Source organism: Patella vulgata, chromosome 2, assembly GCF_932274485.2.
Source record: "Patella vulgata chromosome 2, xgPatVulg1.2, whole genome shotgun sequence".
In the NCBI taxonomy this organism is placed as follows: Eukaryota; Metazoa; Mollusca; class Gastropoda; family Patellidae; genus Patella; species Patella vulgata.
In genome coordinates, this window is record NC_065880.2 from 72,988,890 (window position 1) to 73,015,855 (window position 26,966).

The 26,966-nt window shown below is 34.1% G+C and overlaps 2 protein-coding genes across 3 annotated transcripts; one reads left to right on the plus strand and one right to left on the minus strand.

The window, feature by feature from the left end:
* Positions 1 to 1,261: 1,261 nt before the first annotated feature.
* On the minus strand, positions 1,262 to 10,777 carry LOC126810361 (E3 ubiquitin-protein ligase RING2). Its single transcript, XM_050535371.1, has 3 exons — positions 9,876 to 10,777; positions 9,322 to 9,384; positions 1,262 to 6,962 (listed from the first exon to the last, which is right to left on the minus strand). Exons 1-3 carry the CDS (start codon positions 10,750 to 10,752, stop codon positions 6,778 to 6,780), a joined length of 1,125 nt encoding a protein of 374 aa, XP_050391328.1. The 5' UTR covers positions 10,753 to 10,777; the 3' UTR covers positions 1,262 to 6,777.
* Positions 10,778 to 11,007: 230 nt separating this feature from the next.
* Positions 11,008 to 26,808, plus strand: LOC126811361 (zinc finger protein 699). Of its 2 annotated transcripts, XM_050536913.2 has the most exons (16): positions 11,008 to 11,125; positions 12,734 to 12,997; positions 13,605 to 13,695; positions 14,034 to 14,220; positions 14,561 to 14,656; positions 16,571 to 16,697; positions 17,292 to 17,370; positions 17,875 to 18,103; positions 20,123 to 20,215; positions 20,703 to 20,861; positions 21,340 to 21,407; positions 21,927 to 22,090; positions 22,855 to 23,072; positions 23,567 to 23,765; positions 24,233 to 24,390; positions 25,708 to 26,808. In XM_050536913.2, exons 1-16 carry the CDS (start codon positions 11,047 to 11,049, stop codon positions 26,101 to 26,103), a joined length of 2,607 nt encoding a protein of 868 aa, XP_050392870.1. In that variant the 5' UTR covers positions 11,008 to 11,046; the 3' UTR covers positions 26,104 to 26,808. The 2 variants fall into 2 exon arrangements, with proteins under 2 accessions (XP_050392870.1, XP_050392871.1); XM_050536914.2 differs by lacking the exons at positions 21,340 to 21,407; positions 22,855 to 23,072; positions 23,567 to 23,765; positions 24,233 to 24,390; positions 25,708 to 26,808 and having other exon boundaries at positions 21,927 to 22,055.
* Positions 26,809 to 26,966: the final 158 nt, after the last annotated feature.

Below are 26,966 nucleotides of genomic sequence, written 5' to 3' on the forward strand. Positions count from 1 at the left end.
AATTTGCTGAAAATTTCAGTCAAATTGATCCACTCTGAACCGCGAATTTAGCGATGAATTTTCGGCTTAGCTTCGATCATCATTACTAAAGTCGGTACGATAAAAACATAGTTCACGATTATCCAGTTCATGATTAAATCATGAATGAAATTTGAGCAACAAATCGGATCCTAATACAGTAAATATCGCAGGCTAGCGATGACATCGATAGTTGATTATGGTCTGGATAAGTTAATTGATGTCTAATTAATAATTTAGATAACATTTCAGGCCTAAAGAAAGACCTGAAATAGGCAGATTTAGCTCTTGCATAATGTATGTATGTTTAAGTTATCTGTGCCCCGGCGTATTTGAAAAAAAAAATAAACAAATAGTTTATGTGATGAATTTTCTTTATATTTTAGCGTTTGACACAGTCGCGGTCGGTTTTTGTTTTTCTATTTTGTTTCCTTAAAGTTTCCTGTCAAAATAGTGCAGAAGTGATTTTATTGCATATCAGTAAATGTAAAACGTAGCGTAGTAGGTAGGCCTACATGTATTTAGTATGTTTAAATCCAAACTGTATGCAATCCAACCATTGGTTTACAGAGTTGATTTTGCGTTTGTCGTGTAAATAAAGGTCTAATTAATGATTTCTATAACATCTGAAGCCTAAATAAAGACTTGCAATAGGCACATTTAGCTCTTGCATAATGTATGTTGAAATGTATTAGCATTCGTAGAGATAAGATGTGTAGGTGTGGACAGGGGCGCAGATCGCCAAAAATTAGTGGTGGGGACAGTCCATGCGCGGGCGACTGTTGGTAAAGAGGGGGGGGGGGGGGTCGGGGGTCCTCCCCCGAAATTTTTTAAAAACTAGACGCTCTAAAACGCACTCTGTGGGTAGTTTTAGCATCATTTTCTGGCAAACAATTCTAATCCCTGAGGCAGCAAATGATACGAAATCTAATCTAAAGACAAATGTTCAAGTCACCGTTCACGATTTATTCTCTCATGTACGCTACAAGAACTAGAAATATTTACACTACTGAGATTCCAGCTCCGCCTCCATTCCCAGAAGTGTTCGATCCTAATAATAATTTAAAGAATATTTTCTTTAGAAATGTATAAGTGTTCATACTATATAACCGAACGCCGCTGGTGTGAGCTGCTAGAGGTGGGGGGGGGGGGGGCTTTTACAATTTTTGAATTTTTGTTACAAAATGGTGTCTAAATATGCATTCTCAGCGATTCTGAGGAGTTTTTACCAATAACAAAATAGTTCAGAGAGCAATTTTTTAATCGAAAAAAATATTCAATAAAGTGTTTAGTATATTTAAAACTAAAAAGCAGTACACTTATATCCACTCTGCCCGTTTCTTTTCCCTTTGTCTTCTTTCTGGACTGCCTATGACAGGTTTTAAAAAATGTTTTTTCCGATAAATTTCCTAAATTTCTAAACCATCTACAAAACAGCAAAAAATTTCACTTACATGTAATAATAAGTACACGATTCTTGGCTCAGCTTACTGTACTCCAAAACAATAAAGGGTTCGAGTCATAAATTTTAGATTTAATTGCCTATATTCCACAGAGAGAGAGAAACCAGTCTTTAAAAATACGCTTATTTAGTATGGCAGCAAATCTAGCAATTAAGGGTTCCCCTGAAATACAAACTAAATCCTTTAGTTAGGTGATTTATCATTCAGTATACCAGATAAAAACAAAATCTCAGTTATTCCTTAACCCTTTAATACCCAGCGTATCAGATATGCACACCTACATGATATACATATTATTATAATCCCTATGGAATATTTTAATTATTTACTGTTATAATAAGAATTATCACTTATTCCCTGTTAAATAAAAATCGGTCACCGGGTGCAGCTGTACAACTTCAAGGACCCTGGCCTCAAGTGCCTGGGACCAACTCTACACTTTCTGAATGTCAATAAAAGCTCTGGAATGATTTCAATTTCAAAAAATAAACAGTAAGCAAAACATCGGAAATAAGTGGTGGGGACACGGTATATCATGTCCCCACCACTAAAAATATTGGTGGGGACGCGTCCCGGTGTCCCCACCGGGATCTGGGCCCATGGGTGTGGACCTCTCCTCGCTTGACCGAACACTATTTATTTAAAGGACTTCCTAACATATCTACCGGAATATTCAACAATCTCTTTAATCATGTTTATCGATCTAGCAGCATGGAGAATTATTATAGGATCCTATCATCACAAAACTGCCGCTGTAAAATGTAAGTCACCAATAATTAAAAGTTCAAACTTGACTCTGTCGGTTTTTGTGATATTTTCAATGTTATTAGTGTTCTGTGGAGATATCGAATCAAACCCTGGTCCCAGCACTAGACAAGGCACTATTTCCAGAACTGGGGAAGTGATATACCCTACCGGAGACCAGAACCACCCCCATACCAATGAATTGACAACCCTCTTGCAAGACATCAGAGATGAAATTACACAATTGAGGTCAGAAGTTCGTGAAATGAATATTAAAGAGGAGGTGACAAATATTTAACAAGATATTGAACAACTGAAAACAGAGAATGAAAGAATTAAGCAAAGACTTGATGAAAGTGAAAACAGAAGAAAGGAGCATAATTGGATTTTTTATGGAATAAAAGAGAAATGTGGGGAATGTGGAAGACACAGTTTAAGCATATATTAAATATTATATTTTGTGTTGTATTAAATATTGGTGTAAACTATTGCGTATGCCCATAGACCGTTATCCTAAACAAGTATTTATTATGTTAAAACAATTAGACAAAGCCGGCAGGGTTAGTTGGGTGACAAAGGTCAGAATTATGTTATATTCCTTAGGACTTGGTTATGTTTTTGAAACTGAAATGATCGGCAATTTTAACATGTTTATAAGTCAAATTTAGTTACGATTATCAGATATAAACTTACAAGAATGGTCAGCTAAATTATCAGAAAGCAGGAATCTTATTTATTATCGAACATTCAATTAAAACACAGGAGAAATATTACAAAATTTAGGCTAAATCTATTACCAACATGTTTGAATTTGCATAGACGGAATCAAACTACTTTTCCATTATGCCATCAATGTGATGGAGATTTATTTCATTTTATGTTTGAATGCATAGAAACGAAGAACATCAGAGATGTTTGTTTTGAACGTGTACATTTGGCAAATATCAGTCGTTGTAACTTCCTAAATCTGTCAAATTCTAGCGATCCTTGTATATTATTATCCATCTCCCATTATATAGAAAGGGTCACCAAGTATCATATATAAATTGCTGTAAATAATTATGTCCGTCGCAGTTGATTGTTTGTAAATATAGCCTACTCAATTGCAACTACAGAATTATACTTATTTATACAGATATTTTGAAATTGAATCGCACCTTTTAAAATATAATTGTACATATCATTTTCTAGTTGATTCAAACTTGTAACGTTTGGTCTCTGACCTATATTACTGCAATAAACTTATTCTTATTCTTCTTATGTAAAATCCCAGGTAAAAACCAGGTTAGTACTTTGTCTATTGTACACGAGGCCTCGCCTTTATGAAGTAAAAATGTCAAATTTAAAATGTCGGGGAAAGCAATCTATTATCACTTCGATTTAATAGAGGGGATTTGTACTCGAGTCAGGCAGAATTATATGCTTTATTGTAGTTGTATGTGGCAGAAATGTTATAAATAACAATAATCAATAGTTGTTTTGAAGAAAAAAATGTCATTCTTTCTTATTTCAAGCCCTATGTGATTAGCTTTGGGACTTGTCAGTTGGATCTATATTGTACCATCTCTTATCTCAAAACACATAGGGTTGAGAGATGGGGTTTCTTATCTTGAGGCCATGTATTTCTTCAAAATTTTCAAGGCCGCCTCTAAATGATACATCGTCTCAGGAACCAGGCAAACCCCCTCCTGCAAAAATTCCTGGATCCGCCCTTGACATCCAAACAGAATTTATTGTGGACTATACAACCTTCCAAGACCTACAAAAACTATCCAAAAAGGGGGCCTTATTTGCCCTTCTAATTGACAGATTTTAGGTTGATGTTTCCTATATATTGTTTCAGTCACATACATTTGTTTTTAAAGCTGCGAGGATAAAAGGGGTGCACTTGCATTTATTTGGTTTGGCAGGCATTTGCTTTATTTAAGGTGAGTGGGGGGACTAGAACTACCATTCCAAGTTAAAGTAAAATCAGCACTGTGGTGGCGAGTTTTACTGCTTGATAAAATATAATTTCCAGTCAGAATCCGCCACAAATAAGTACCATTACCACTATCCGAAATTGAAGGAAACATGGTGTGAACAATTGAATCCATATTTCTTACCCTCAAAAATAGGGATTCATGTCTTGAATTAATACCACACTAGTATAACAAAATCATTATGTATATAAAATTTACCTTGGGTACCTAAATCCAGTGCTGTTAGAACCAACAGGAAAACCTTGTTTACTCAAGCAGGTTCAGAGAGAGAGAGAGATGGGGTTTAACATCCACTGGACACAAACTATGTAATTTCCGGACAAACATGGTTCAATTTTATTTCATTAATTTGCTTGTCTGTAGGGGTCTTTAGCAGTGAGAGGAAACCGGAGAAAACTCACGAGGTTGGACAGGCAAACCTACTCCACAGGTACACAGAGTCAAGAAAGGCAGGAAATGTGGTTTAATATTTTGATCAATTTGAGACTAACAGATGTTAAGGAGGAGCATTCAGGTCAATTTTTTGAAGAATTCTATCTGGCAAGCTTTCTTTTACAAGCACTTGTCAGTGGTGCAGGAAGGAGATTTGGCAAGGAAAAGTGTCTAGTCATTTGGATGGGACAAAAAATTGGCATGCATGTAAAACAGCCCCTGATAGTTGGAAATCGAAATTGGTGCAGGATGTAGCACTGTTTTCTGGTAAAAATTTGCCTATGGACAGCATATAGTGTATGCATGTATGTATTAGCCTGGTTGGTGCAGAAAAGTAGGACGTTAAACCCCATTTTAATTCATTACTTTATTGATATGGTCTGATAGCATGACATCCCTAGATATTCCTACTGATAAAACATAAATAAATACATAGATAATGACAACAACATAGTATTATTTTTATGTATTATAATACAACAATGATAAATAAAGTAGGCATAATGTATGAAAATATTGAAATTCACATCTCTTTAGACTCTTCTTAATTGTAGTGTCTGTATTTAAAGACGCAGTGTGCCAGAAAGGCAATTAAACAGTTTCCAAATTTCACGAAATAAGGGTTGAAAAGTTTTCTTTAGAAACTATCAGTTAGAAATGTATGAAGATCATCTCTTTTGGTGTCTCTATTTGAAGATGCAATGTACCAGAAAGACTATAGATTCAACAGTTTCGATATTTCAACTGAACAAAAATAAGGGTTGAAAAGTGCTCTTTAGACACCATAAATTAAAAATGAGATATCCTTCAGATGCTACAAGATGATGACAATAAAGATGGCGTTGTGAAATTGATAGAAAGTAATGTCAACTTTAGACTGCAATAACTTACATTAGGACTAACTGATTTTAAGAACTTTTGGACCTGTAAGACTGCTGTTTATTGTGCATGTCTGAATATCTACATTTGCCTCTTAGTCTGATGAATAATCTAACTGTGAGGTTTAGATCATAAAGTCTGTCATTGAGTCAAGTGATGTGGTTTTGATTCTAAACTTGTATCTGGTAAGGTTTCCTCCCACTGCTAAAGACTCCTACTTACAAGTGCCTTATTGAAATAAAATTGTACCATATGTTAGTCCTGTAATGAGGTTTGTGTTGACTAGTCTTATAACCCCATTTCTATTTCTCTCTTGTATTCTGGAATATTGTTTCTTTGTAATTAATAGTTTTAAGCAAGAATATGATCAATACTTTAATGTGCACTAGGCATAGTGAGTCATTGGTTTCAGTTTTTCCTTCAACAGTAAAATAAAAAGTCAAAAAGATTTGTTTATGAGAAATGTATAAGATAACGGGAGGTAACTCCATTTAAGTAAAAAAGAAGACCCCCCCCCCCCAAAAAAAAACAACACAAAACAAACCCCCAGCTTAGTTCTAGCCTTATTGAAATAAAATTGTACCATATGTTAGTCCTGTAATGAGGTTTGTGTTGACTAGTCTTATAACCCCATTTCTATTTCTCTCTTGTATTCTGGAATATTGTTTCTTTGTAATTAATAGTTTTAAGCAAGAATATGATCAATACTTTAATGTGCACTAGGCATAGTGAGTCATTGGTTTCAGTTTTTCCTTCAACAGTAAAATAAAAAGTCAAAAAGATTTGTTTATGAGAAATGTATAAGATAAAGGGGGGTAACTCCATTTAAGTAAAAAAGAAGACCCCCCCCCCCCAAAAAAAAAAAACACAAAACAAACCCCCAGCTTAGTTCTAGCCTAAACAAACATTAACAGCTTAGGAATATTTACAAAATATCAAACCAAAATACTATGACTAAAAGCAAGAAAGTTAAATTAGATCACCCCAAAACAATTACAGAGGGTAGAAGGATGACAAACCATGCATGATGATTGATAGATGGATGAATAAATTGAACATTTCAATATTCAATTACAATGTCTCTTATTTGTAATCTCTTTCTTCTTGGTAATTTCAGTCCTGTTACAAACAGAACTGTAGCCATATTCCATACAAAATATATAAACAAAAACTGATTACATGCACAAATATCTTCTTTCTTTAATATTTCAGAGTTCGATCTGCACATTGCTTTACATATTCATATCCTTTTAGGCTAATCAATTTTTCTCTCCATTTTTCTTAGAACTAGGTTCCAGCCTTCGATAAAACATTTCTAATGGCTTGTTGATTTTCCAGTAACGTTCATTAACTTGATTCAATGTCATTCCACCACCTAACACACTATAGTTGTAAGGAGAAGAGGCGATATAAATGGAATATTTATCATCTGGATTGGCTGATCCTAAAATGAAAACAAAATAGAATATGTTATTTTACATTTCAATAGAACTGTTACATCTCAAGCAGTCGTTGTTTTTTTGTACTTCAGAGGAGAGCCAAAAAAAGCTCCCCATGATCAACAAAAAAGCTCTCCCATTTTCGATAAGAAGAATGTTTTAGAAATTAAGGAGAGTGATTAAGGAGAGTGATTTGGAAATTAAGGAGAGTGATTAGTTGTGTGTATGGGAAATGGCTCTGAAGATCAATAACTGCATGTAATGGCTCATTCCTGGTTTGATAAATGATAATAAACCCCCAATGACTTTGTAAAGGAGAGTGATTTTCAATTTTAAGGGGAGGGAAAAAAAACCTCCATGCCAAGAGATTATATAGTGTTGGTACATGTATTTTGATTTTGCTTTCTTAATTAAATGTTAAATACAGTAGAATCTGCATTAAGCAGCCACCCAAAGGAATTTTCACAATTGACCGCTTAACAGGAGTGGCCTCTTAATAAAATCTCGGTGCTTTTTGTACTGACATAAATTAAATATTACGCTTGGATGCATTGGAAGCGAACATCAGTACTTGCATCGGTAAATTTGACCATCGGGCGTCGCTGAATCTTACGCCGAACGAAAATTCTTTACTCAAATCTCGGACATAACTTCTGTAAACTTGTCATTTTGTACCAACCTTCGATACTACTGTCTACCATTGTGATGCATTCGATAATATTTATCCATTTTTGTGAAGAAAATCGATGAATTAATTTTATTTTATCAAAAAAGCACATGAACAAAAAACAATCGCTGGTGTAACTCTGTATGTAATATTATAGGAGGCGCTAAAACGTCTGTTTAACAACAAAGTGGCAATGGAAAAGAGATACTAGATGATCACGACAAAACTCGGTACTTTTATTTTATTCAATCAGTATCAAATAATGTGTCGTTACACGTGAAAACAATGATCAGGTTAGCCGTTTAAAACAAAAGATTAATTAACAGATAATCCCGGGTTGATTGTTATTTTTACATTTCTTTTTACCTGATCAGTGGGGGTCCAGTTAATTAACTACTACTCGCTGGATTAGCGGGGGTGTTACAAAGAAGACAAGATGGTATCATTCAACAATATTTATCAGTAATATAGGGACCGCTGGCCGCGTTAGAGGAGTTGCCGTTGAATAAAGAGATGAAACAACATAATTTTTACGGGGGGAATTTATCGTGGCCGCTTACAAGGAGATGTCGCTGAATAGGAGTGGCTGCTCATACAGATTCTACTGTAATGCAAATATTGATGTGGATTAAGCTATGAGGAATTTGATCTATTCCGAAAAATCCAAATCATGCATCGTTACTTAAAAGATAGCATAATAAGTTTATAGAGCTTAGAATAAAAAGTGCAGCAAAAATAAACCTGATCCATTATCCAGATTACTTAAAGATACATTATGGGGGATATTAATAGAGAGTTGGCCATTCTTGCTATAACAGTTCAAAAGTAGATGATGAAAGAAGAATATATTGAAAAATTCAGTCAAATTACTTTATTCTGAACATAGTTATCATCGTTGTAATATTTGCCTAGAAATGGTAGCGAAATGTCTCTTCACCTTCGCCGAACGTTTGATTGACAGGCATTAACTCCACCTACATATCTCGATTATCAAGTAAAGTTTTCAATGGCATACGGAAACGCTTTACAGCGGCCTCGCTAAGTACACTCTATCATTTAGCCTCGATCTAACTGACGTATATTTTCATCAGGTTACCCCTTATCTAATTTAATCAATTAGTGAAATCCTATTTAAATCCGAGCTGTAGCCGAGCCATCCGTGTGTCTACAGAGTTGATTTTGGTCTTGTTTAAATAAAGATCTAATTTATAATTTCTATAACATCTGAAGCCTAAATTAAGACTTGCAATAATCAGATTTAGCTCATGCATAATGCATGTTTAAATATACATTTGTAAATTACAACTTATTATGATTCTTAAAGATGCATTATGTAAGACTAAATCTTCCTATTGCAGGTTTTTATTTTGGTTTCAAGACATTTATTCACACGGCATGTCTATAATTAGCTCTCTAGAACATCAGATGGCTCAGATTCATCTATATTAGAACATCTGTGAGATCTAAAAATTTATCAATAAAAATGGACAATTGTCAAGTACTGTTGCTATGATAATGATCGATCTACGCGATATCTACAGTCTAAACTTTGCTCAGAATAAAGTAATTGGAATGAAATGTTCAATTACTTCAATATATTCATTTCTATTTTAGAACTATTATAGCAAGAACGTCCAGCTTTTTCTAAATCTTACATAATGCACCTTTAATCCAGATTAAACTGATAAAATGTTTACCTCTTTCACTGTTCTGGGCTTCTAATGAAAGTCGTATTGCCAAATATTTGGACAAATGGTCAACTGTAAATAGAAATGAAAAATCACAAAATATGAATATGATACAAAGTAGACTAATTCTGTAGAAATTATATAAAATATTAATGTGAAAAGATTCTAGATTTTAGAATCTGTCTAATAATTTAAGGAACAATTTGACTAGAGCTAAACCAATTTCTGCTACATGTGTAATACACTATACAGGTAATGTGAATGGTGGACATGTAAGACAGTCCTTGAATATAAAATATACCAGTACTGTAACCATGAACACACCTAGACTGCTTTTTTAAGTGATTAAAGTATCTACCCTACTTACATGTACACACGAAAATAAGTTAGGGATACTCAATAATTTATTCTTTGGGAAGATAAGCCTTATACATAACGTCAATAAATACATAACTACTCTGTAAAGATTTACCCTCTGTAATCACACTAGACCGTTTTCTTAAGTCATTAAACGATTATTCTCTAAAATGGATAGGCTATAAATGATTAAAAAGCTATTTTACCTGTAGCATTAGCAGTTGTTTTGATGTATCTGGTTTGGCTGTCGTCATCATCATCTTCCATATTATCTTCTGGATAAGGTTTGAAGACAAGTTCAATATCACCAACTGTCGTCTCTGGTGGAAGTTCAGGGACTGGTTCTGATGTGACACTTCCCTCTCCAGCACTTGAATCATCAGAATATAATTTGGCTCGTTTCTTTGGGGTGGTGTCATTGGATGTTGAGCCTTCGGCCTCAATATTGTTCTTCGATATATGGTTTTGATTGGCTGATGGTTCTATTATTCCATTGGTAGCGGCTGCACAATTGGCACTGGCATTGGCATTACCAGTACTTCCATTTGTTGCATTATCTTCTGAAACCATTTCTGAATCAATATCACCATTTTGACTAGCATCAGGTGCTTGCTTTCTTACTCTTTGAGCTCTGTTCATAGCTTGTAGTCTGAGACCTTCTTCAATACTGAGAGTGAGGGAAGCTGTGTTGTGGTGTTTACCAATATTGGCCAAAACCATTTCTTGGTGTGCTTCATATTCGTCTCTGCTGGGATATATTTTTGATATTAAAGCATCGAAGTTAGGATCTGGTCTTAGAGACCGTTTAGACACAAGTTTCTTACGACATGTTGGGCATTCCTTATTTCCACTTCGCAGGGCAGTAATTATGCATTCTTGACAAAACCGATGTAAACATTCTTTTGTGGTCATGGTACTCTTCAACATATCGAGGCATATTGGGCACATAAGTTCACTATGAAGGCTTCTTGGTGAGACTGCTATCTCGGTGTTGTCTGTTATTGCTTCTTGTGGAGTTCTATGAAGTTCATAGAGGCTCAATTCCCAAGTTTTACTTGGGGCATGAGCTATTTCGTTCGCCATTTTGGTGGCTATGTCGCTCGATAAATCTTCTTTGCCTTTTGTTTCCGGGAACATTTCAGAATAATAAATTAGTACTGCTATAACATATTTTTGGGGTCATTGATAATTTATTGAAATGTGTCCTATGACCTTTTAGGATGAAATTTAAATATTAGAATGGTTTTATTAATAGGAAAACTTAATTTATGACAAATTTAAAAATGTATTATTATACCCGTGTAGTATTTTTGAGACATCCCCGAAAAGATTAATTACGGAAACTAGCGGAAATACCCGATGAGATAACCTCGTTTCATGGTTGTCGCAAAAGACATCGACATGAGTGCGAGTAAAAGACCTACGACCGACACTGTTGCTTTGCTGGAATCTAAAGGTAGCAGACGATTTTCATTTTGTTGTAGATTATTATGCATAACGAACAGTTGATATAATGTAGTACTGTAGTAGGTTATTCGAATAGCTATTTAATGCCAATGGCTGGAATGGCAGCCATTTTTGTCTGTTGTTTTGTTGCTAACTCTTCGCCTGGTTTGTGTATGCGGCCCGCTGGAGCCAACTTCCAACATGAACATCAACATTGACTACAAGAAGAGTACAAGCAAAGAAACAAACTCATTTATTATTTCTTTGGTCTAATAACGTTTTATGACGAACTCATCTGGTCTTGTTTCGGTTTTGATTTCAAATTATGATAATTGAATAATTTTCAATTTAAAATTGAACCAACTCAGCAACTGAATTGACAATACTGAATACACACACGTGACACAGTGACAGTGTAGTGTTAGATTGTTAAATGTTAGTACAATGACCTCTACTGGCTCTACAGCTCTAGAAATGGTTCCACTACTAATGTCTTCCGTCTTGCTCAGAATTATCACGGCTACAAATTGCAGCTAAATGACCTCCAGCACCGGGCTCCACTATTCACTTGGACACCGAGACGGCTCAGTGAGTAAGACACTGGCTCATTAGGGCAATCAGCCATGTGATTTCCTCTTGTCTGTAGAGGGGTTGGATGGCCAAATGGTTATCGCATGCACATTATAACATAAGGTCTGTCATTGAGTCAACTGGCATGGTTTCAATTCCCCGGTTGTACGTGACAAGGGGTATATAGAGTCGCCTGTCCAACTTCATGGATTTTCTCCGAGTGTTTTCTGGCTTCCTCCCACTACTACAGACCCCCTACACGATACACGCAAGTGAATTATTGAAATAAAATTGAACCATATGTTAGTCCCAAAATGACCTAGTTTGTGTCGATTGGTCTCTCTGTCTCTCTCTTGTCAGTAGTAGTGCAGTACTAAGTATCTAGTCATTCAGATAGTATGGAAAACCCAGGTCCTGTGTACAGCTTGCAGTGCAGTAAAAGAACCCTTTAAATTGTAACAGTTGGAGTTAGAAATAAATTAAGGCCAAAGTGCCGCTGTATAGCACATGCTGTATGTGGCCTATGGAGTATGCCTGTCTGTAACCCAATCAGTGTAGAAAGTAGGACGATTAACCCTTTTTATGAAGCACTAAATAAGAGCCCTTAAAAAGGGAATGACACATGTTCAAATGGAAATGAAATCATATGAGCAATTAAGGAGCCTCTAATCCCTTCATTCTACCTCCCGGGTCTAATTTAGGCCTTTCAATGCATTTTTTGTATAAAAAGACAAGAAGATGTGTATTTTGATTCGTATGATAAAAATTAGAGTTGTACCCCATCCCCTGATTGCAAAATTTTGTAAGCACTCTTCAGTGTCCAAAGTACTGGAGTTTTATAAACTTTTAATATGAAATAGATACATCCATTAATTTTCAATTATTTCACACAATTATAACTCGCAGATTACTGACCTAAGGCTAGACCACAAGATTACGAATTTTTGGTGTCCAATGTTTATATAACTGCACCGACCAAAAAGGCTTCCTGTGGTTATGTTGTATATTGTGTTGGATGGCAATGACAAAGTTTTATTTTATGATTTAGGTATTGCTACTGATGATGAAGATGATGAAGATATTCACTTTTGTAAGAAATGTCAAAAAGTTTTCAAAAGCATAGAATCTTATCTTGAACATAAAGTTAAACATGATAATTTCAAGGTGACCTATTCACGCAGTAATAAAGACAAGGGAATAGTTCTACCCAAATTGACGCAGAGAGTTCCAAGGATACAAAAAAGTAAATCTGAAAATGAAAGCCCAGAGGGAGAGAAGTCAAATGGTGATCAGAAGGAAAATAAAGAGAAAAGTTAGTAAACATTATTGAATTATATTAATTTAGTGGTAATTGCATTTGTACCAGGGCTGTAATTTTGATCATAATTGCCAGTCTGGACTGACTGACAGTGAAATTGACCGACTGGAGAACTTACCTGTCAGTCAATTTGAATGACATAAAATTACAATTTGAAAGAATTTAACTGTATGACTCAATAAATGTAGTTAAATTTAAAGTCTTAATGTGTAAAACATTTTAAATTTATTTTAAAAATTTGAATAACGCTAAAATTATCTGATATTTTTGAAAGAATGTTTTATTAATCTATGATAAACAAATTGACTTGGAAAAGATTGAAATGAAAGCCCTACAACATTCAAGAATTGTACTAGATAAAAGCAACAAATTCAGAGTTGGAGAAGATTTTAAGAGTGGGGTATATTCCCATTAAAGTTGATTGTTGATTGTTACAGATGGAAAAGCACACAAACTAAATTTTGAACTGTATGTTGCAATCAAGTTGGATAAAGCAAAGGGTGTTAGTGAATGACAATGATTGCCCAGTGAAAGTGTCTTTTTTCAGACCCGATTTTAAACAAAAAGTGTTATACAGTAATACAAAATATTTTCATTACAGGAAAGTATAAGAGAAGATCGGAAGTTGATGTTACTCATATAATAGAAAGAAGTACTTATATTTGTAATAAATGTGACAAGAAATTTAATAGGTATGAGTAAATAAATCATCAACTTTTAAGTATAGTAGGAGTTTATGCAGACTGAATTAGATTATTAACTATTATTATTGACTCTTGAAGCTCTCCTATTCATGGTTGGCTGTTTGCTTTTTTATTTTATTTTTATTTTTATTTCACTTTTTTTTTATCCAACTCAACTGTTAAAAATCTTGATTATTACAGATTCATCTGTTATGATTATTCTCAAAATAAAATCTCTAGCAACAAGTTGACATGTTGCAGTCATGGAATTATATTATGACTATTCTTTACTTCTGTTCTTCAAGTGCTACCTATTGTATATATAAACTGTGTTATCATTTTTCAAGGGAAGCAACTCTTAGATGGCATATAAAATATGACCACGAGGACTCAGTTGATGCTGAAGATGAAGAAGAAGAGGAGCAATGTGAGGTTGATGATGAAACTGAATATGTTCCTGAGAAAGAAGAGGAAACACCAACACTACTGGGAACCGAAGAATTTGAGACATTGACCACAAATGCAGATTCACAGGTACTTTATAATATTCTCATCATTATATAATAGTTAATCTTCTAATTCTGAAATATCTATCAACTCGGTATGCAGACTACATCATGTCGCAGCAGCGGAAATTAATTTCTAAGCCAGAGTTAGGGAAGTCACTACTACCATCAGATTTTATGAGCCTGTCACAGATCAACTACAAAATCTGAACACATTACTAGTTTTGTGGTAAGAGTCTGTTCCTGGATGTGTTTTATTATTTATTTATTTATTTTTATTAACATTTTCCCTAAGGGAGGCAGTATTTGGTAGAGTGGTTTTATTTATTTTATGGCTATTTTAATATGGCACAATTCTACATTCACAGGTACAAGCACCAGATAGCAAAAGACAGAAGTTATCAGGCGAGGAAATGTCTTTAAGACCCTTCTGTTGTGAACAATGTGGAAACAGATTTAGAGATGTATGTAAATAAGGAAATTCTGTAGATTTATTATTATTATTTGATTTTTTATAAAGTGCTCTACATTTTAACAATTGTTACTTCTAAGAGCTAGATAATATGGCTTATTAAATATTGATATAAATCTTGGCTTGTGTATGGTTGCTGGTTCATATTACGCTCATGCTGTTTCAGTTATCAATTATATTAATTGAATTATTATTAATTTTCATGTCATTTGCACTTAAATTTGTACTCAGCTAAGCGAAGCCATGAAACAAAGCTTTACTTGTGAAGCAAATAAATTCAAAAGCTGCCAGTTGTAGGGAGCAAAGCTTAGCAAAGCTGGTCTTCTTGTGTTGTTAGATGGATCATGTGATCGCAACAGTAGACGTCGTGTTGCTGATTTGCTGTTTGGCTGCGATGTTTTGGACAGAGTATAAATCAGCCTTTAGCCTTTTTTTCGAACAGTGTTGCCTCCAAGAAGAACAACAAAATGAGTAGTTCTTGGTCCACAAATAAATGTCTAAAGATAACAAAGCTGGATGACTATTTCTTATTCTGTCTTTAAAACAAGAATTTGATACCACTAGATATAGTATAAAGACTTTAACTTAGAGGACTGTATTAAACATGCATTATGCAAGAGCTAAATCAGCATATTTTAAGTCTTTATTTAGGCTTCAGATGTCATAGAAATTATAAATTAGATCTTTATTTACACAACAAGCCCAAAATCAACTCTGTAGACCCACGGATTTGGCTTGGATTTAAACAGGATTTCATTGATTGATTAAATTTTTTAATGGCGTCGTAAGCGGAGATTAACCGTTACGTTGATGTCATACTGACGGAAATTTTTCATAAATTATGCAAGAGCTAAATCAGCATATTTTAAGTCTTTATTTAGGCTTCAGATGTCATAGAAATTATAAATTAGATCTTTATTTACACAACAAGCTCAAAATCAACTCTGTAGACCCACGGATTGCTTGGATTCGGCTTGGATTTAAACAGGATTTCATTGATTGATTAAATTTTTTAATGGCGTCGTAAGCGGAGATTAACCGTTACGTTGACGTCATACTCACAGAAATTTTTCATAAAAGGCAGTGATGATCGAGGCTAAATGATAGAGCGTACGAAGCGAGGCCGCAGTTGAGCGAGGCCGCATGTCAGTCAATTTGATTGAAAGTTCGATATACGGCCTTGATATTATGTTTAATTGTGGTTAAAATGAGAGTTTGGATGTCGGTATTATACGCTCTTTTGTCACTTGTGTTGACAGAAAAATTATGGAAATTGATAAACATCGCAGCTAACATCAGCCCAGTTGAATTGCAGCCCCATTGGATCACTGTTTCCTATTTGTCTGCTTCGGGAGTCATGTAGGCCTACCAGTTACAGTACAAGAGTACACACAGGCTAACAAGAAGTCGGCTGTAATTATGTAAAATGCTGCCTGCCTCATTGATTTGGTCCATTCTTTTCAAACTTTCGCTTCTTATCTATATATTAAAAGTCTTATTTTTAATTTTTAGTAAAAATAAATGTGATACGAATTGAATTGCAACCCCGTCTCAAACCGATTAGGCTAACGGTACCACAGCCATTGAAAATGTTACTTGATAATCGAGATTATGTAGGTGGAGTTAACGCCTGTCAATCAAACGATCGGCCATTCTCGGAGCCGTTGAAGATAGAGTTGACTCCTATTTCTAGTCAAACATTACAATGGTGATAACTTTGTTCAGAATAAAGTTATTTGACTGAAATTTTCTATATATTCTCCTTTCTTTCTTCATCTATTTTTGAACTGTTATAGCAAGAATGGCCAACTCTATCAAAATCTCCCATAATGTATCTTTAATTAATACTGTAATCTCATCATGATTTACAATAATATATATAGCAAGTCAATTATATCTTTTTTAGTTCCAAGTTTTAAAGGTTCATCAACTGACTCATACTAACAGAAGAGACCATCCCTGTACTTTTGAAGGATGTGAATATGCTTTCAAAACTAGAGGATCATTGAAAAGACATTTACGAAGACATACAGGTAACTAAAGTTTATCATCGATGCACTCTTAATTACATGACACAATCAATTATAGCACTCTTAATTGCATGACACAGTCAAATATAGAACTCTTAATTACATGACAGTCAATTATATAGCAAACATTCCTATTTATTCTATATTTGGATGCATGGAATAATTGTGTTTGACATTTTAGAGCTGACATAAACTTTAATGGAGTTGAATGTCCAATTTTCTGCACCAGAGTTCTTTTATGTACATGGCAACATGTTCATGGGACCCTGGTTCTTCACCCCCATCCCAACGACTAGGCACTGTTCCCTGCCAGCCAGGCCTTCCGTCCTGCACTCCTGACATGAGGAAACCACGCTGGAAAATACTTGACCTCCTTGTTATTGAGCCAGCACCTCATACACTCAGACACTGTGGCTCCATGAAATTAGAACTATTAATATAATTGTTATAAATTCAATATTTTTATTGAGTTGGTTTGTATTGTAGTCAGTTTTATTAATTATAAATGAAATAATAATCATAATATATCGTCATTTATAAAGCATGTCAATACTGAAAAATAGTTTATATTTAACATGTGAAATACTTATTCTTAAGGTGAACGTCCCTTCGAGTGTGCAAAATGCAAACGGACATTTACAGAAGCAGGAGCACTGACTAGACATAATAAATCAAGGTAATACTATTTATTGTAAACATTCAATATTTATATATAGATATTAAGAGCTGTTATTGGCTAATGTTAAGTCACTAAATTAGTTAAAGTACAAAGCATTTTAGACAATAATTTGACAAAGTCCTTAAAGAGAGAGAGAAATGGGGTTTAACGTCCAATTGAAACAAACTAGGTCATTTCAGGACTACCATATGGTTCAATTTTATTTCAATAATTCGCTTTTGCGTAGGGGTCTTCAGCAGTCAGAGGACCCGGAGAAAACCCACGAGGTTGGACAGGCGACCATACTCCTTGTCACAAACAACCTGGGCCTTAAAAATGACTAAGCTATATTGTTAGGACTCTATATTGGCCAGTGGATTGACAGTTATATATTATATTTTACAGACAATCTAATTTTAACAATTAGGAATTAATCACACCAAATCACAAACTGTTTATTCCCTGATCATTAAAGATCTTCACACTTCTAATGCCCTTTAAGTAAACATTTAATTTTCACAGGAACCCATGTACAGAGAAGTCTGATTCTGATTTTCCGAGATATGGTAAACAGTGGAAACCTGATCATAATATATCAGCTAATGTTGGTGCAGTTCAACAATTAGTGAGATTAGATGAAGGAACATCAACTGGTGATTTACAACCAGATGATGATGCTGTTAATCATATTGATGGTGATAGTCAAGTTGTAGCTGGTAATGAAACAATACATGCTGAAATAATTACTCAGGTATGTGAATAATTGTTATTATTGACTTTATCATTCATTGATGCACGACAACGCAATTATCGGTCTAATTGCTATATTTGCAAATTCTGCCTTCGGTTTCCTTAAAATATGTTCGAGCGGCAAATGACTGTGGTAAGGACTTGATCGATCTAAGCTAATAAAAACACTCGGAAAGCAGAGTCATCTCACAATCATCTTATATCTGTTTTCTATTGCTGTCATGTTTCTAAACTAAAATTTAAGAGCCCCCTGATATTACATCCCTTGAAAATAGCTGAAGAATTCAGCAATAGTTTTTTTTGACATGTGCTCTTTTGATAAAATAAATATAATTCATGGATTTTCGAAATGGTATAAATATTATCGAATACATAACAAAGGTAGACCCTAGTGCTGGGTATTGCCACTGCAGTCGCGATATGATGCGTATTGTGATTTAGGTGCTTTGATACAATTCGTATCTTGATTCATAACCCAGTCAATATTTACCAAGAAAACAACAGGATGACGATAATCTTTAGTCCCGCCGATGTCGTAGAATATCCCAATATTGATGTGGATCGAAATAAGGACCAAAACAATTAAAGAATTTTGTGTACCTAGGAATAATGTGTGACCTTGATAATTAAGAGTGACAGAAGCGATAAAAAAAACATAAAAAAGAATCGTGAAAAATCAGTTCAGCTTCTTGCGATTTAATACGCAATTTGTGAGAACATGAATCGCAATACATTGATTTAACGATATATCATCCCAGCACTAGTAGACACTAGTATTATTGGTACTATATGACATGTTTACAGAATTTATATCACAGATTTGAAGCAAGGAATTTTCGCTCAAATGTTATGTTTCGGTGGCAGGCAAATTTATATACATGTGGTGAGCCGATATGGAAAAGCAATAACAGTTGATTTATGATTACAATTACTGCTGATATCAAGTAAAAATTTATGCATTGATGTGTCGGGGACAAAGATAGACACAATATGTATATGTATCAGTGATGGGATTTCAAAAATTTTCTTGTCGGACATTTTTATCGAAAATAAAAGGGCATAACTCTTATCATTATTTAAGCAGGCGGGTTCAGACCACAATTAAAAATCACATGTCAACAAAATATTCAAATTCGTACGTAATAAAAAAAATAGGTGCGCCTCGTTATTTTTCATATATATTTCCTGTACAGTATTCAAATTTATGTCAGTAATGTTCCTACAAAATTACGTGTTGTCGTAATATGACAGAATGAAAGCGTGCCAACTATTGTCGACCCGTACTTTTGTTCAAAATCACCTCCAAAATTACCTTATTTTTCGGGGTTACCTTTTTCATCAGAAGTCTGGCATTCGTATTATACTACGCTTTGACTTCTATACGGATGGAGGCAAAAAAAAATAGATTTATTATATGAATACCTTAACTAAGTTCGATAATGAACATTTTTTGCTGAGGGTAAGCAGAGTGATAAGCAATTTGATTGGTAGAAACTTTGGAACACAATAACTCTCCTTCTAATTGAGGTAGAATGTTCAAACTTGGCATAGGTGTCTATTAGGTGAATGTTTAAACTTGATGTATATGTAGATGTTCATTAGGTGAATGTCTTGACTGAGTTCAATAATTAACATTTCGAGCTGAAGCTAAGCAGAGCTAATCGATTTCATTTGTCGATGGTTTGGGACAAGATAATCTTGATTCTATCTGATAGAGAGTGATGAAACTTAGTGAAAAAAATAAATGTGCGATTAATTAATATGTGTCATCTATTTATTTTGCAATTTCGGCGGGGGACATCAGCCTCACTGTTGGCTTGTTACAATTAATATGAATTGCAAGATTCAATGTACAATAATTGTGATGAAAGTGAATCACAGCCCTTTTATCGATGAAATTGAAAATAATTTTGATTTAAAGTTATCAATAGTATCGAAAATGAATGTTTGAAAACGTATTTGAACAATTGTTTTGATATTTATATAATTATAAATGGGTTATTTCTGTTTTATCCTACAGAATGCTGATGGTAGTATTGGAACTATTAATATAGTTACATTAGATAATCTAGCAGCTGAAGAATTAGAAGGTCTTGAACCAACACAATGTAGGGTAAGACAAATTAATATCTTTAATACTCAGTAGAATTTCATGAAAGATTTACTGAATTTGGGATTTTATGAAAAATAAATAATGAATGCAATTTTACTGAATGAGGGATTTTATAAATAATTAGATCATAAATGGAGTTAAAAAATCCACTAAAGGTATGTTGAGATATGTTGTAATTTGCTGTAGGAGAGAGAACAATAAAATGGGGTTTAATGTCCAGTTGACTCAAACCAACTAATTTCGGAACTAAGATATGGCACGATTTTTATTTCAATAATTTACTTGTGCTTAGGACCCAGGGGAAAACTACAGGGTTGGGTAGGCCACCTTACTCCTTGCCTTGTACAATCTTGGGACAGAAACCATGCCACTTGAGTCAATGACAAACCTTATGATATAAAAAACACACGCTAGACCACCCGACCTCCCTTCCCATCCCCCTAGAACTTTGTGTTATAATATTTTATGTGTGTATTATGTATTTCAGGTTTGTAAAGAAGATCTGTTAACATTCAGTAATTTAAAAGATCATTTACGAATACATCTGGCCGATATGACCTTTAAATGTTCTACATGTCATTTTACTACAGATAAAATGGATGAATTAGATTCTCATATGATAACTGTTCATCAAACTCCAGTCAAGGTAATCTTTATAACTTGCATTGTTAAAGTAACGATGTGTCCTTTACATTTTCCCGAAAATATCACATTTCTCAAGGCTTAATCAACACTAATGATTATTTAACATTTGATTAAGGAAAGTGCAAAATGGTTGTATAATACAGAAAGCTATTCACATAAAGAACAGCAGTTTCGGTCTGATAAGGGATGTACTAGTATTAATATATCACTTTTCTGTAAGTGCTAAAGGCCTAACTAATCAGCTTCTAATGAGGATCTGAATTTAAACTCTAGGAAAATGTACTACTTCTTTAATGGAACTAAAAGTAAATAGTTATTAACGTTGATTTGAATAGCTGTGATATATAAAATATTTTATATATTGATTTGTCTAGAGATGGCAAGATATAGGTAAATTAACATGGTATTTTAATATCATGTTTATCTGTTTGATTGGGTACATTAGTCTAGACTTAAATAAAGTATTTTATAATCACTAGGATGATGAAAATGGACAAAGTAAAATAAGGACATGTTTTGAATCATCGACTCCAGATGAAGAGAAAAGGTTAATAGTTTTTGTTAGTTATATATTTGAAGGGATCATCTGTCCTAACTCAAGGGTTTTCTCAGGGTCCTTTGGTATCTTTCCACTGCTAAAGACACCTACACGAAAGTGAATTATTGAAATAAAATCGACATTGATATTTTTATATACAAACTCTTTGCACTAAAGCTAAGCAGAGATAAGCAATTTGGTTGGTTGATGCTTTGAGACTTACCGATTATGAGCATTTTCTGCTTAGGCTAAGTATACATGATCAGTCTATTTACTCGATGCTTTACAAAATGACAAATTTGGATTTAAATAAGACATGCCATCTATTTATTTTGGGATTGTGGTGAGCAACATGAATCTTCACCAAGTTGTGGAATCAAATGACAAGTTTTACTTGATTATGGATTTAGCTTTTGTTGGTCTTTACAGCTCCCTTAATACTGAGAAAAATGTTTTTTTCTGGGGTTTTTTTTTTTTTAAACTGATATTTGCTCACCTTGCTTATTGTTTAAAATTTTGTTTTACTAGAAATGCACAAATAGCAGTGCGTCAATTGTTAGAAATACCAGGTGCCTTGGACCCTGATGATACATCGAACTTCGGAGCAGCTAGAAATGCCTATAAATGTCCAGCCTGTGATCGTACGTTCCGTGGGAGTAGCTATCTAAAACAACATATGAAAAGTCATGCAGGTATTTGAATTTATTAATGGTTATATTTCTGTATACAAATAAAAAAATTCTAAAACAAATAAAATTTTAATTTGATTTGACAACCTACTTGTTTGCTCCAACCTGACTAAAGAAGACGGGCAGACACCTTATACTGTGCAAAGACCTACTCATCTTTTGAAAAATTCCAACTGTCAAGGTTTTTTTTTATGTGCACACAAGTGTGTACACAGGAGCTCTGTTTTTCGTCCCATCATAACGACTAAAGACAGTTCCTTGTCAGGCCCTCTGTCCCACACTGATCAGCAGTGAATATTCGCTATGCCGCTACAATCACTGATAAGGATGACATCAATGCGACTTAATGAGTGTCAAATATTAACTTTTTTACACCGACAATTTAAATTCTAAAAAAAAATTTTATGTATTAGAAAAATAAATAAAGACGTTTGACGTATTTGTAGGTAAAAATTATTTCCTATTTAGTGTAAATGGGTATTAAAATGACTAAAAGGCAGCATTCTGCCCCAAGCATTAACGTCTTATGTAAACAATGCACGCGCCATTTAACCAATGATTGACGCCGCTGTCGTCTTTTACAGAGATATTAGAGAAGACTCGTAATTCTCTGTGAAACAGATTGCCTCTGTCCTGCACCACTGACAAGTGGAAACCACTCTGGTTCACCAGAGGTACTTTCTAGACCAACAACATATGAAGACCAACTGATTATCTTAGGGTATATTTTTCCTGTTTAGAAAATTAGTGTTATTTCTATTTGACAGGAGTAAAGCCGAATAAATGCAGTATTTGTGAGAAAAGTTTTACTACTAAAGATGCGTTAACTAAACATCTAACGGTACATAGCGATGATCGTCAGTTTAAATGTGGAGAGTGTGGCAGACTATTTAAACGAATCTCACATATTAGAGAACATCTTAAAACTCACAGTACAGAAAGACCATATGTCTGTCAAATATGTAAGAAGGCCTTTAAAACAATGGTAGGTTGCATGTTCTACAGTAATCTGATAAAAACTTGATAGTTTGGACTATATTGTTGTCATCTGGAAATACTTATTTTATCAGTCAGGATTTACTTGCGGAGAACCCTAATTTTTAGCTTGGGGTGGTTTACAGTGAAAAGTTAAAACCAACATGCAGTTAGATATTTTCATTACCATGCTTCTTCAATAAATTTGGATGAAACTTTGAGGACATAATAGAGGGGGTGTATTTCAGATTATAAGGTCTGTCATTGAGTCAAGTTGCATGGTTGAGATCCCACACTTGTACATGACAAGAATTAGGGTTGCCTGCTTAACCTCATTGGTTAGCTCGTGGTCCACTGGTTTCCTCACCCTGCTCAAGCAAATTATTGAAATAAAATTGTACCATGTTTTAGCCCTGAAATGTCCTGGTTTGTGTTGAGTAAAACCCCATTTCTCTTTCTCTCTCTTTGATTTTTTAGTTATAGGAACATTTCGCTTTTTTTCAGAATGCAGTAAAAGTGCATCAAAGAACGCATAATAATTTTCTACCATACCAGTGTAAATTCTGTGATAGATTTTTTCGAGAGAAAAGTTCACTTCAAAGACATACCAGGATGCATACTGGAGAGAGGCCTTATAGATGTAATCACTGTAATAGAGGATTTTCAGAACATGGAACTTTAACTCGTCATTTAAAATCTAAAGGTTTGTAGTATCTTTATAGTGAAATATATGAAATGTAAAATAATACCTATGTAAATTCATCAACTGATATCAGTTGTTCTGGAATGAGTAATCACATCTTGCTTCATGTGATATCGGGTGTTCTACACAGAGTAGTCACACCCTGTCTCATGTGATATCACGTGTTCTACACAGAGTAGTCACACCCTGTCTCATGTGATATCGGGTGTTCTAGAAAGAGTAATCACACCTTGTCTCATGTGATATTGGGTGTTCTAGAAAGAGTAGTCACACATTGTCTCATCATGTGATGTGTCTGGTGTTCAAGAAAGAGTAATATCAATTCGACATCAATTCTCAGTTATAGTCTATTTCACTTAGCTAACAGGATTTATTATACTTCTGTGGTTTAAATTTGAGCGAGTGAAGATGAACAGCCAATACTACTCTTTCTATATAGAATAGATTTAAATATTTGTATTTTACAGTTCCGTGTACCAAGCAACTGTATTTAACTAGAAAGGATGGAATGTTGGAGACAATCGTTGATAATGAAGAGATGCCGTCTGTTCTTACAGAATTTTCATCTGTCGTAGCAGATACACAATATATATTACAAGATGGTGGTGATTCTGTTGATTTATCAGTAAGTTCATTTTATGTTGGGATATTTACTTTTTTATATGTTCCGTGAAAATGTGGTTAAAAACAGAAGTCAAGATTATGATATTATAACTTTGATGACATATAAGAAATAAGCTAATAACTTCATAGTTAAAAATAAGAGTAATAGAAAAGGTGTAGAATTAATTTACCTAGTAACCAGTTATGTCATGACCTTAATCACTGTATAAATTTAAAGTCAATCGGATATTAACTTAGCCTCTAGAGCGTCCACAAGCAATGTGGGCATATAAAAAGAATAAACTAAATATAGATGGTCGTATATTGCTGTTGTCTCTGTCCATCAATCATACACAGTTTGTCGTCTACAATCCACAGACTACATTTATCATCCAATCTTTTTTAAATTTATATATGTTGTTTCTAGAGTTATGGTCATTGTTTCATTTTGTAGAATCTTGTGAATGCTTTAAAAACAAACATGATCACTCGACCTGATTGAAATATTTATGCTTTATTCAAATTAGTGAATAAAACTGGGACCATCCTTCCCAGATTATTCTCATGAAGTTTCTAGTTTCGTTCTTAAACAAACTCTTCAGGCTGAGATTGCGTGGCTGTTCCCGGAGTCGAAGCTTCCATAATTATGTGTGAACAGAAAGTCTGCTAATGAAATTAGTGAAATAAAGAACCTTTAGAATTTTAACAATTTCTGATAATTCCGATAATAGAATAATTGCCCTTGATTATGTCATAGAATCATGTCAACAGTGCAATGGTATTACAAAGTATAAAAATTTTGTTCTTAATTTATCTGAAGATTCATAATGCGACAACCTTTTGGTCTGGTTGAACGATTTATGTTTTTTTTGCCTGGCAGCCTATCTTTTTGACAGATTTCTAGTGTTTATTTATATTAATATACATTACATCAATCATGAGAATGCCAAATTTTTGAAGCTTATTAGATATCAATTCTGACACATGTTGGGAGGGACTAGCCTTATGGGCAATGGCTTGTGGTCGGGATCGCTATTAAAAAATGCGCCGCTGGACTGGATCCAAATACGATCTAATATTTTTGCTGCTTTGGGGTTTACAGTCAATTTGAAAGCTGAGGGATATACTGTGATGGCAAATGATGAGTTACTTGCTGCTTTTTCAATTATAGGCACATGCAAATGAACACCAGACCTTTTACAGCAAGATATTGTGTGCATATAGTAGTTTGACGGACTTTGTCCAATGAAACAGAAGTGCCACTATTGTGATCAATTCAAAATTTAATTATTTTTTTTTTAAAAATCACCTTGATAAAATTTAGTTTGTTTTCTCATAGGGAACTGAATATGTTGTGGTTCATACTGATGTAGAAAATTCTGACCAGATACAGAATCTGGAGATAGTTACTGATGGAGAGATAGATCCCGCCATCTTAGATCAACTGACAAATGAAGGATCATATGTTGTTGTGAGTGAACATGGTAATAATCTACGTATCATAGATTCAGCAACAGGACAAACATTAGCAACATTGCCCGAAGCTACATCAAATGAAACTGTAACGCTACCTTTATCTGAAAATGAGATCGAAGCAATAGCCATGGCACCTGTTTCAGACTCTGATGCTGTACATGAAGCAATGATAGTTGCCAATGTTGTTGATGAACCAGCCAGTGATATTAATACAGCTGAAGTTCATGCCACCGAGGTCATGGAGACAAAAATAGAATAAATTGATACATTAGATTAAAATCTCAGTCTGATTAAAACACAGATCCTATTTTGTTTCTTTTTTTATAGTACAAAATTTTGTTTTTACTTGTCTTAACTACACTGGAAGAGTTGTTATATAACCTGCATCCTGGTTGAAGTGAGGGATTAGCCAATGAAGCGGTCTGTTACGGCAAGTTGTGGGTATTCTACTAGAAACGTCAACGCTGATTGGTTAATCAAATGTCTGACGCCATATGGTCAAAAGCCGACCGTATGACCCCTGACGCGACCTATCACTACAATTAGTCAGATCTTCATGTAGTGTAGAACATCGAAAGTATAAAAACAAAAAAAAAATATATAGATCTGTATTTTAATCAGACTGAATAAAATCTGAACATCAATTCATTATCTTCGTTGTGAACTGGCATTTAGCAGTGGCATTTAGCATACGTGATACACACAAAAACATAATCTGGAACACAATTACTATTTTAACTAAAGCGACGTTTCGTTTAGGGTTCTCAACATTATCCAGCAAATCAATTCATTAGATTGAACAGTTTCCCATAATATTCCATAATAAATATGATAAATGTGCATATCAAATGAATTGACTTTTTTTCCAGTTATTTATAGCAAATTTTTTGTTTGTAATATTTGTATGATGTAGTTCAAGTTTGTTTACATCTTGTTCCTTTTTGTAAATAAATGATTAAAACAAGCAGTATTTCCTTACTTAAACCTGAAGACTATAGAGATACTTGATTGTTAGTCCCAATGTTCTAAATTGACGTAATTGCAATCAAGTGACTCAAGAAATTAAGTCCTGTCAACTGAGTTAATGTGAGTAGAATCATGATGTAATTAAACACAAGCATG

What these genes read in the sequence shown, in the direction of transcription:
- LOC126811361 (XM_050536913.2), top strand. Translation starts at nt 11,047, where the DNA reads ATGGTTGTCGCAAAAGACATCGACATGAGTGCGAGTAAAAGACCTACG. An exon ending in ACATTTACGAAGACATACAG is followed by an intron (nt 16,698 to 17,291) that starts GTAACTAAAGTT and finishes CTTATTCTTAAG; the next exon opens with GTGAACGTCCCTTCGAGTGT. An exon ending in ACATATGAAAAGTCATGCAG is followed by an intron (nt 22,091 to 22,854) that starts GTATTTGAATTT and finishes TCTATTTGACAG; the next exon opens with GAGTAAAGCCGAATAAATGC.
- LOC126810361 (XM_050535371.1), bottom strand. Translation starts at nt 10,752, where the DNA reads ATGGCGAACGAAATAGCTCATGCCCCAAGTAAAACTTGGGAATTGAGC. An exon ending in AACAACTGCTAATGCTACAG is followed by an intron (nt 9,385 to 9,875) that starts GTAAAATAGCTT and finishes TTCTATTTACAG; the next exon opens with TTGACCATTTGTCCAAATAT. An exon ending in AGCCCAGAACAGTGAAAGAG is followed by an intron (nt 6,963 to 9,321) that starts GTAAACATTTTA and finishes TTTTCATTTTAG; the next exon opens with GATCAGCCAATCCAGATGAT.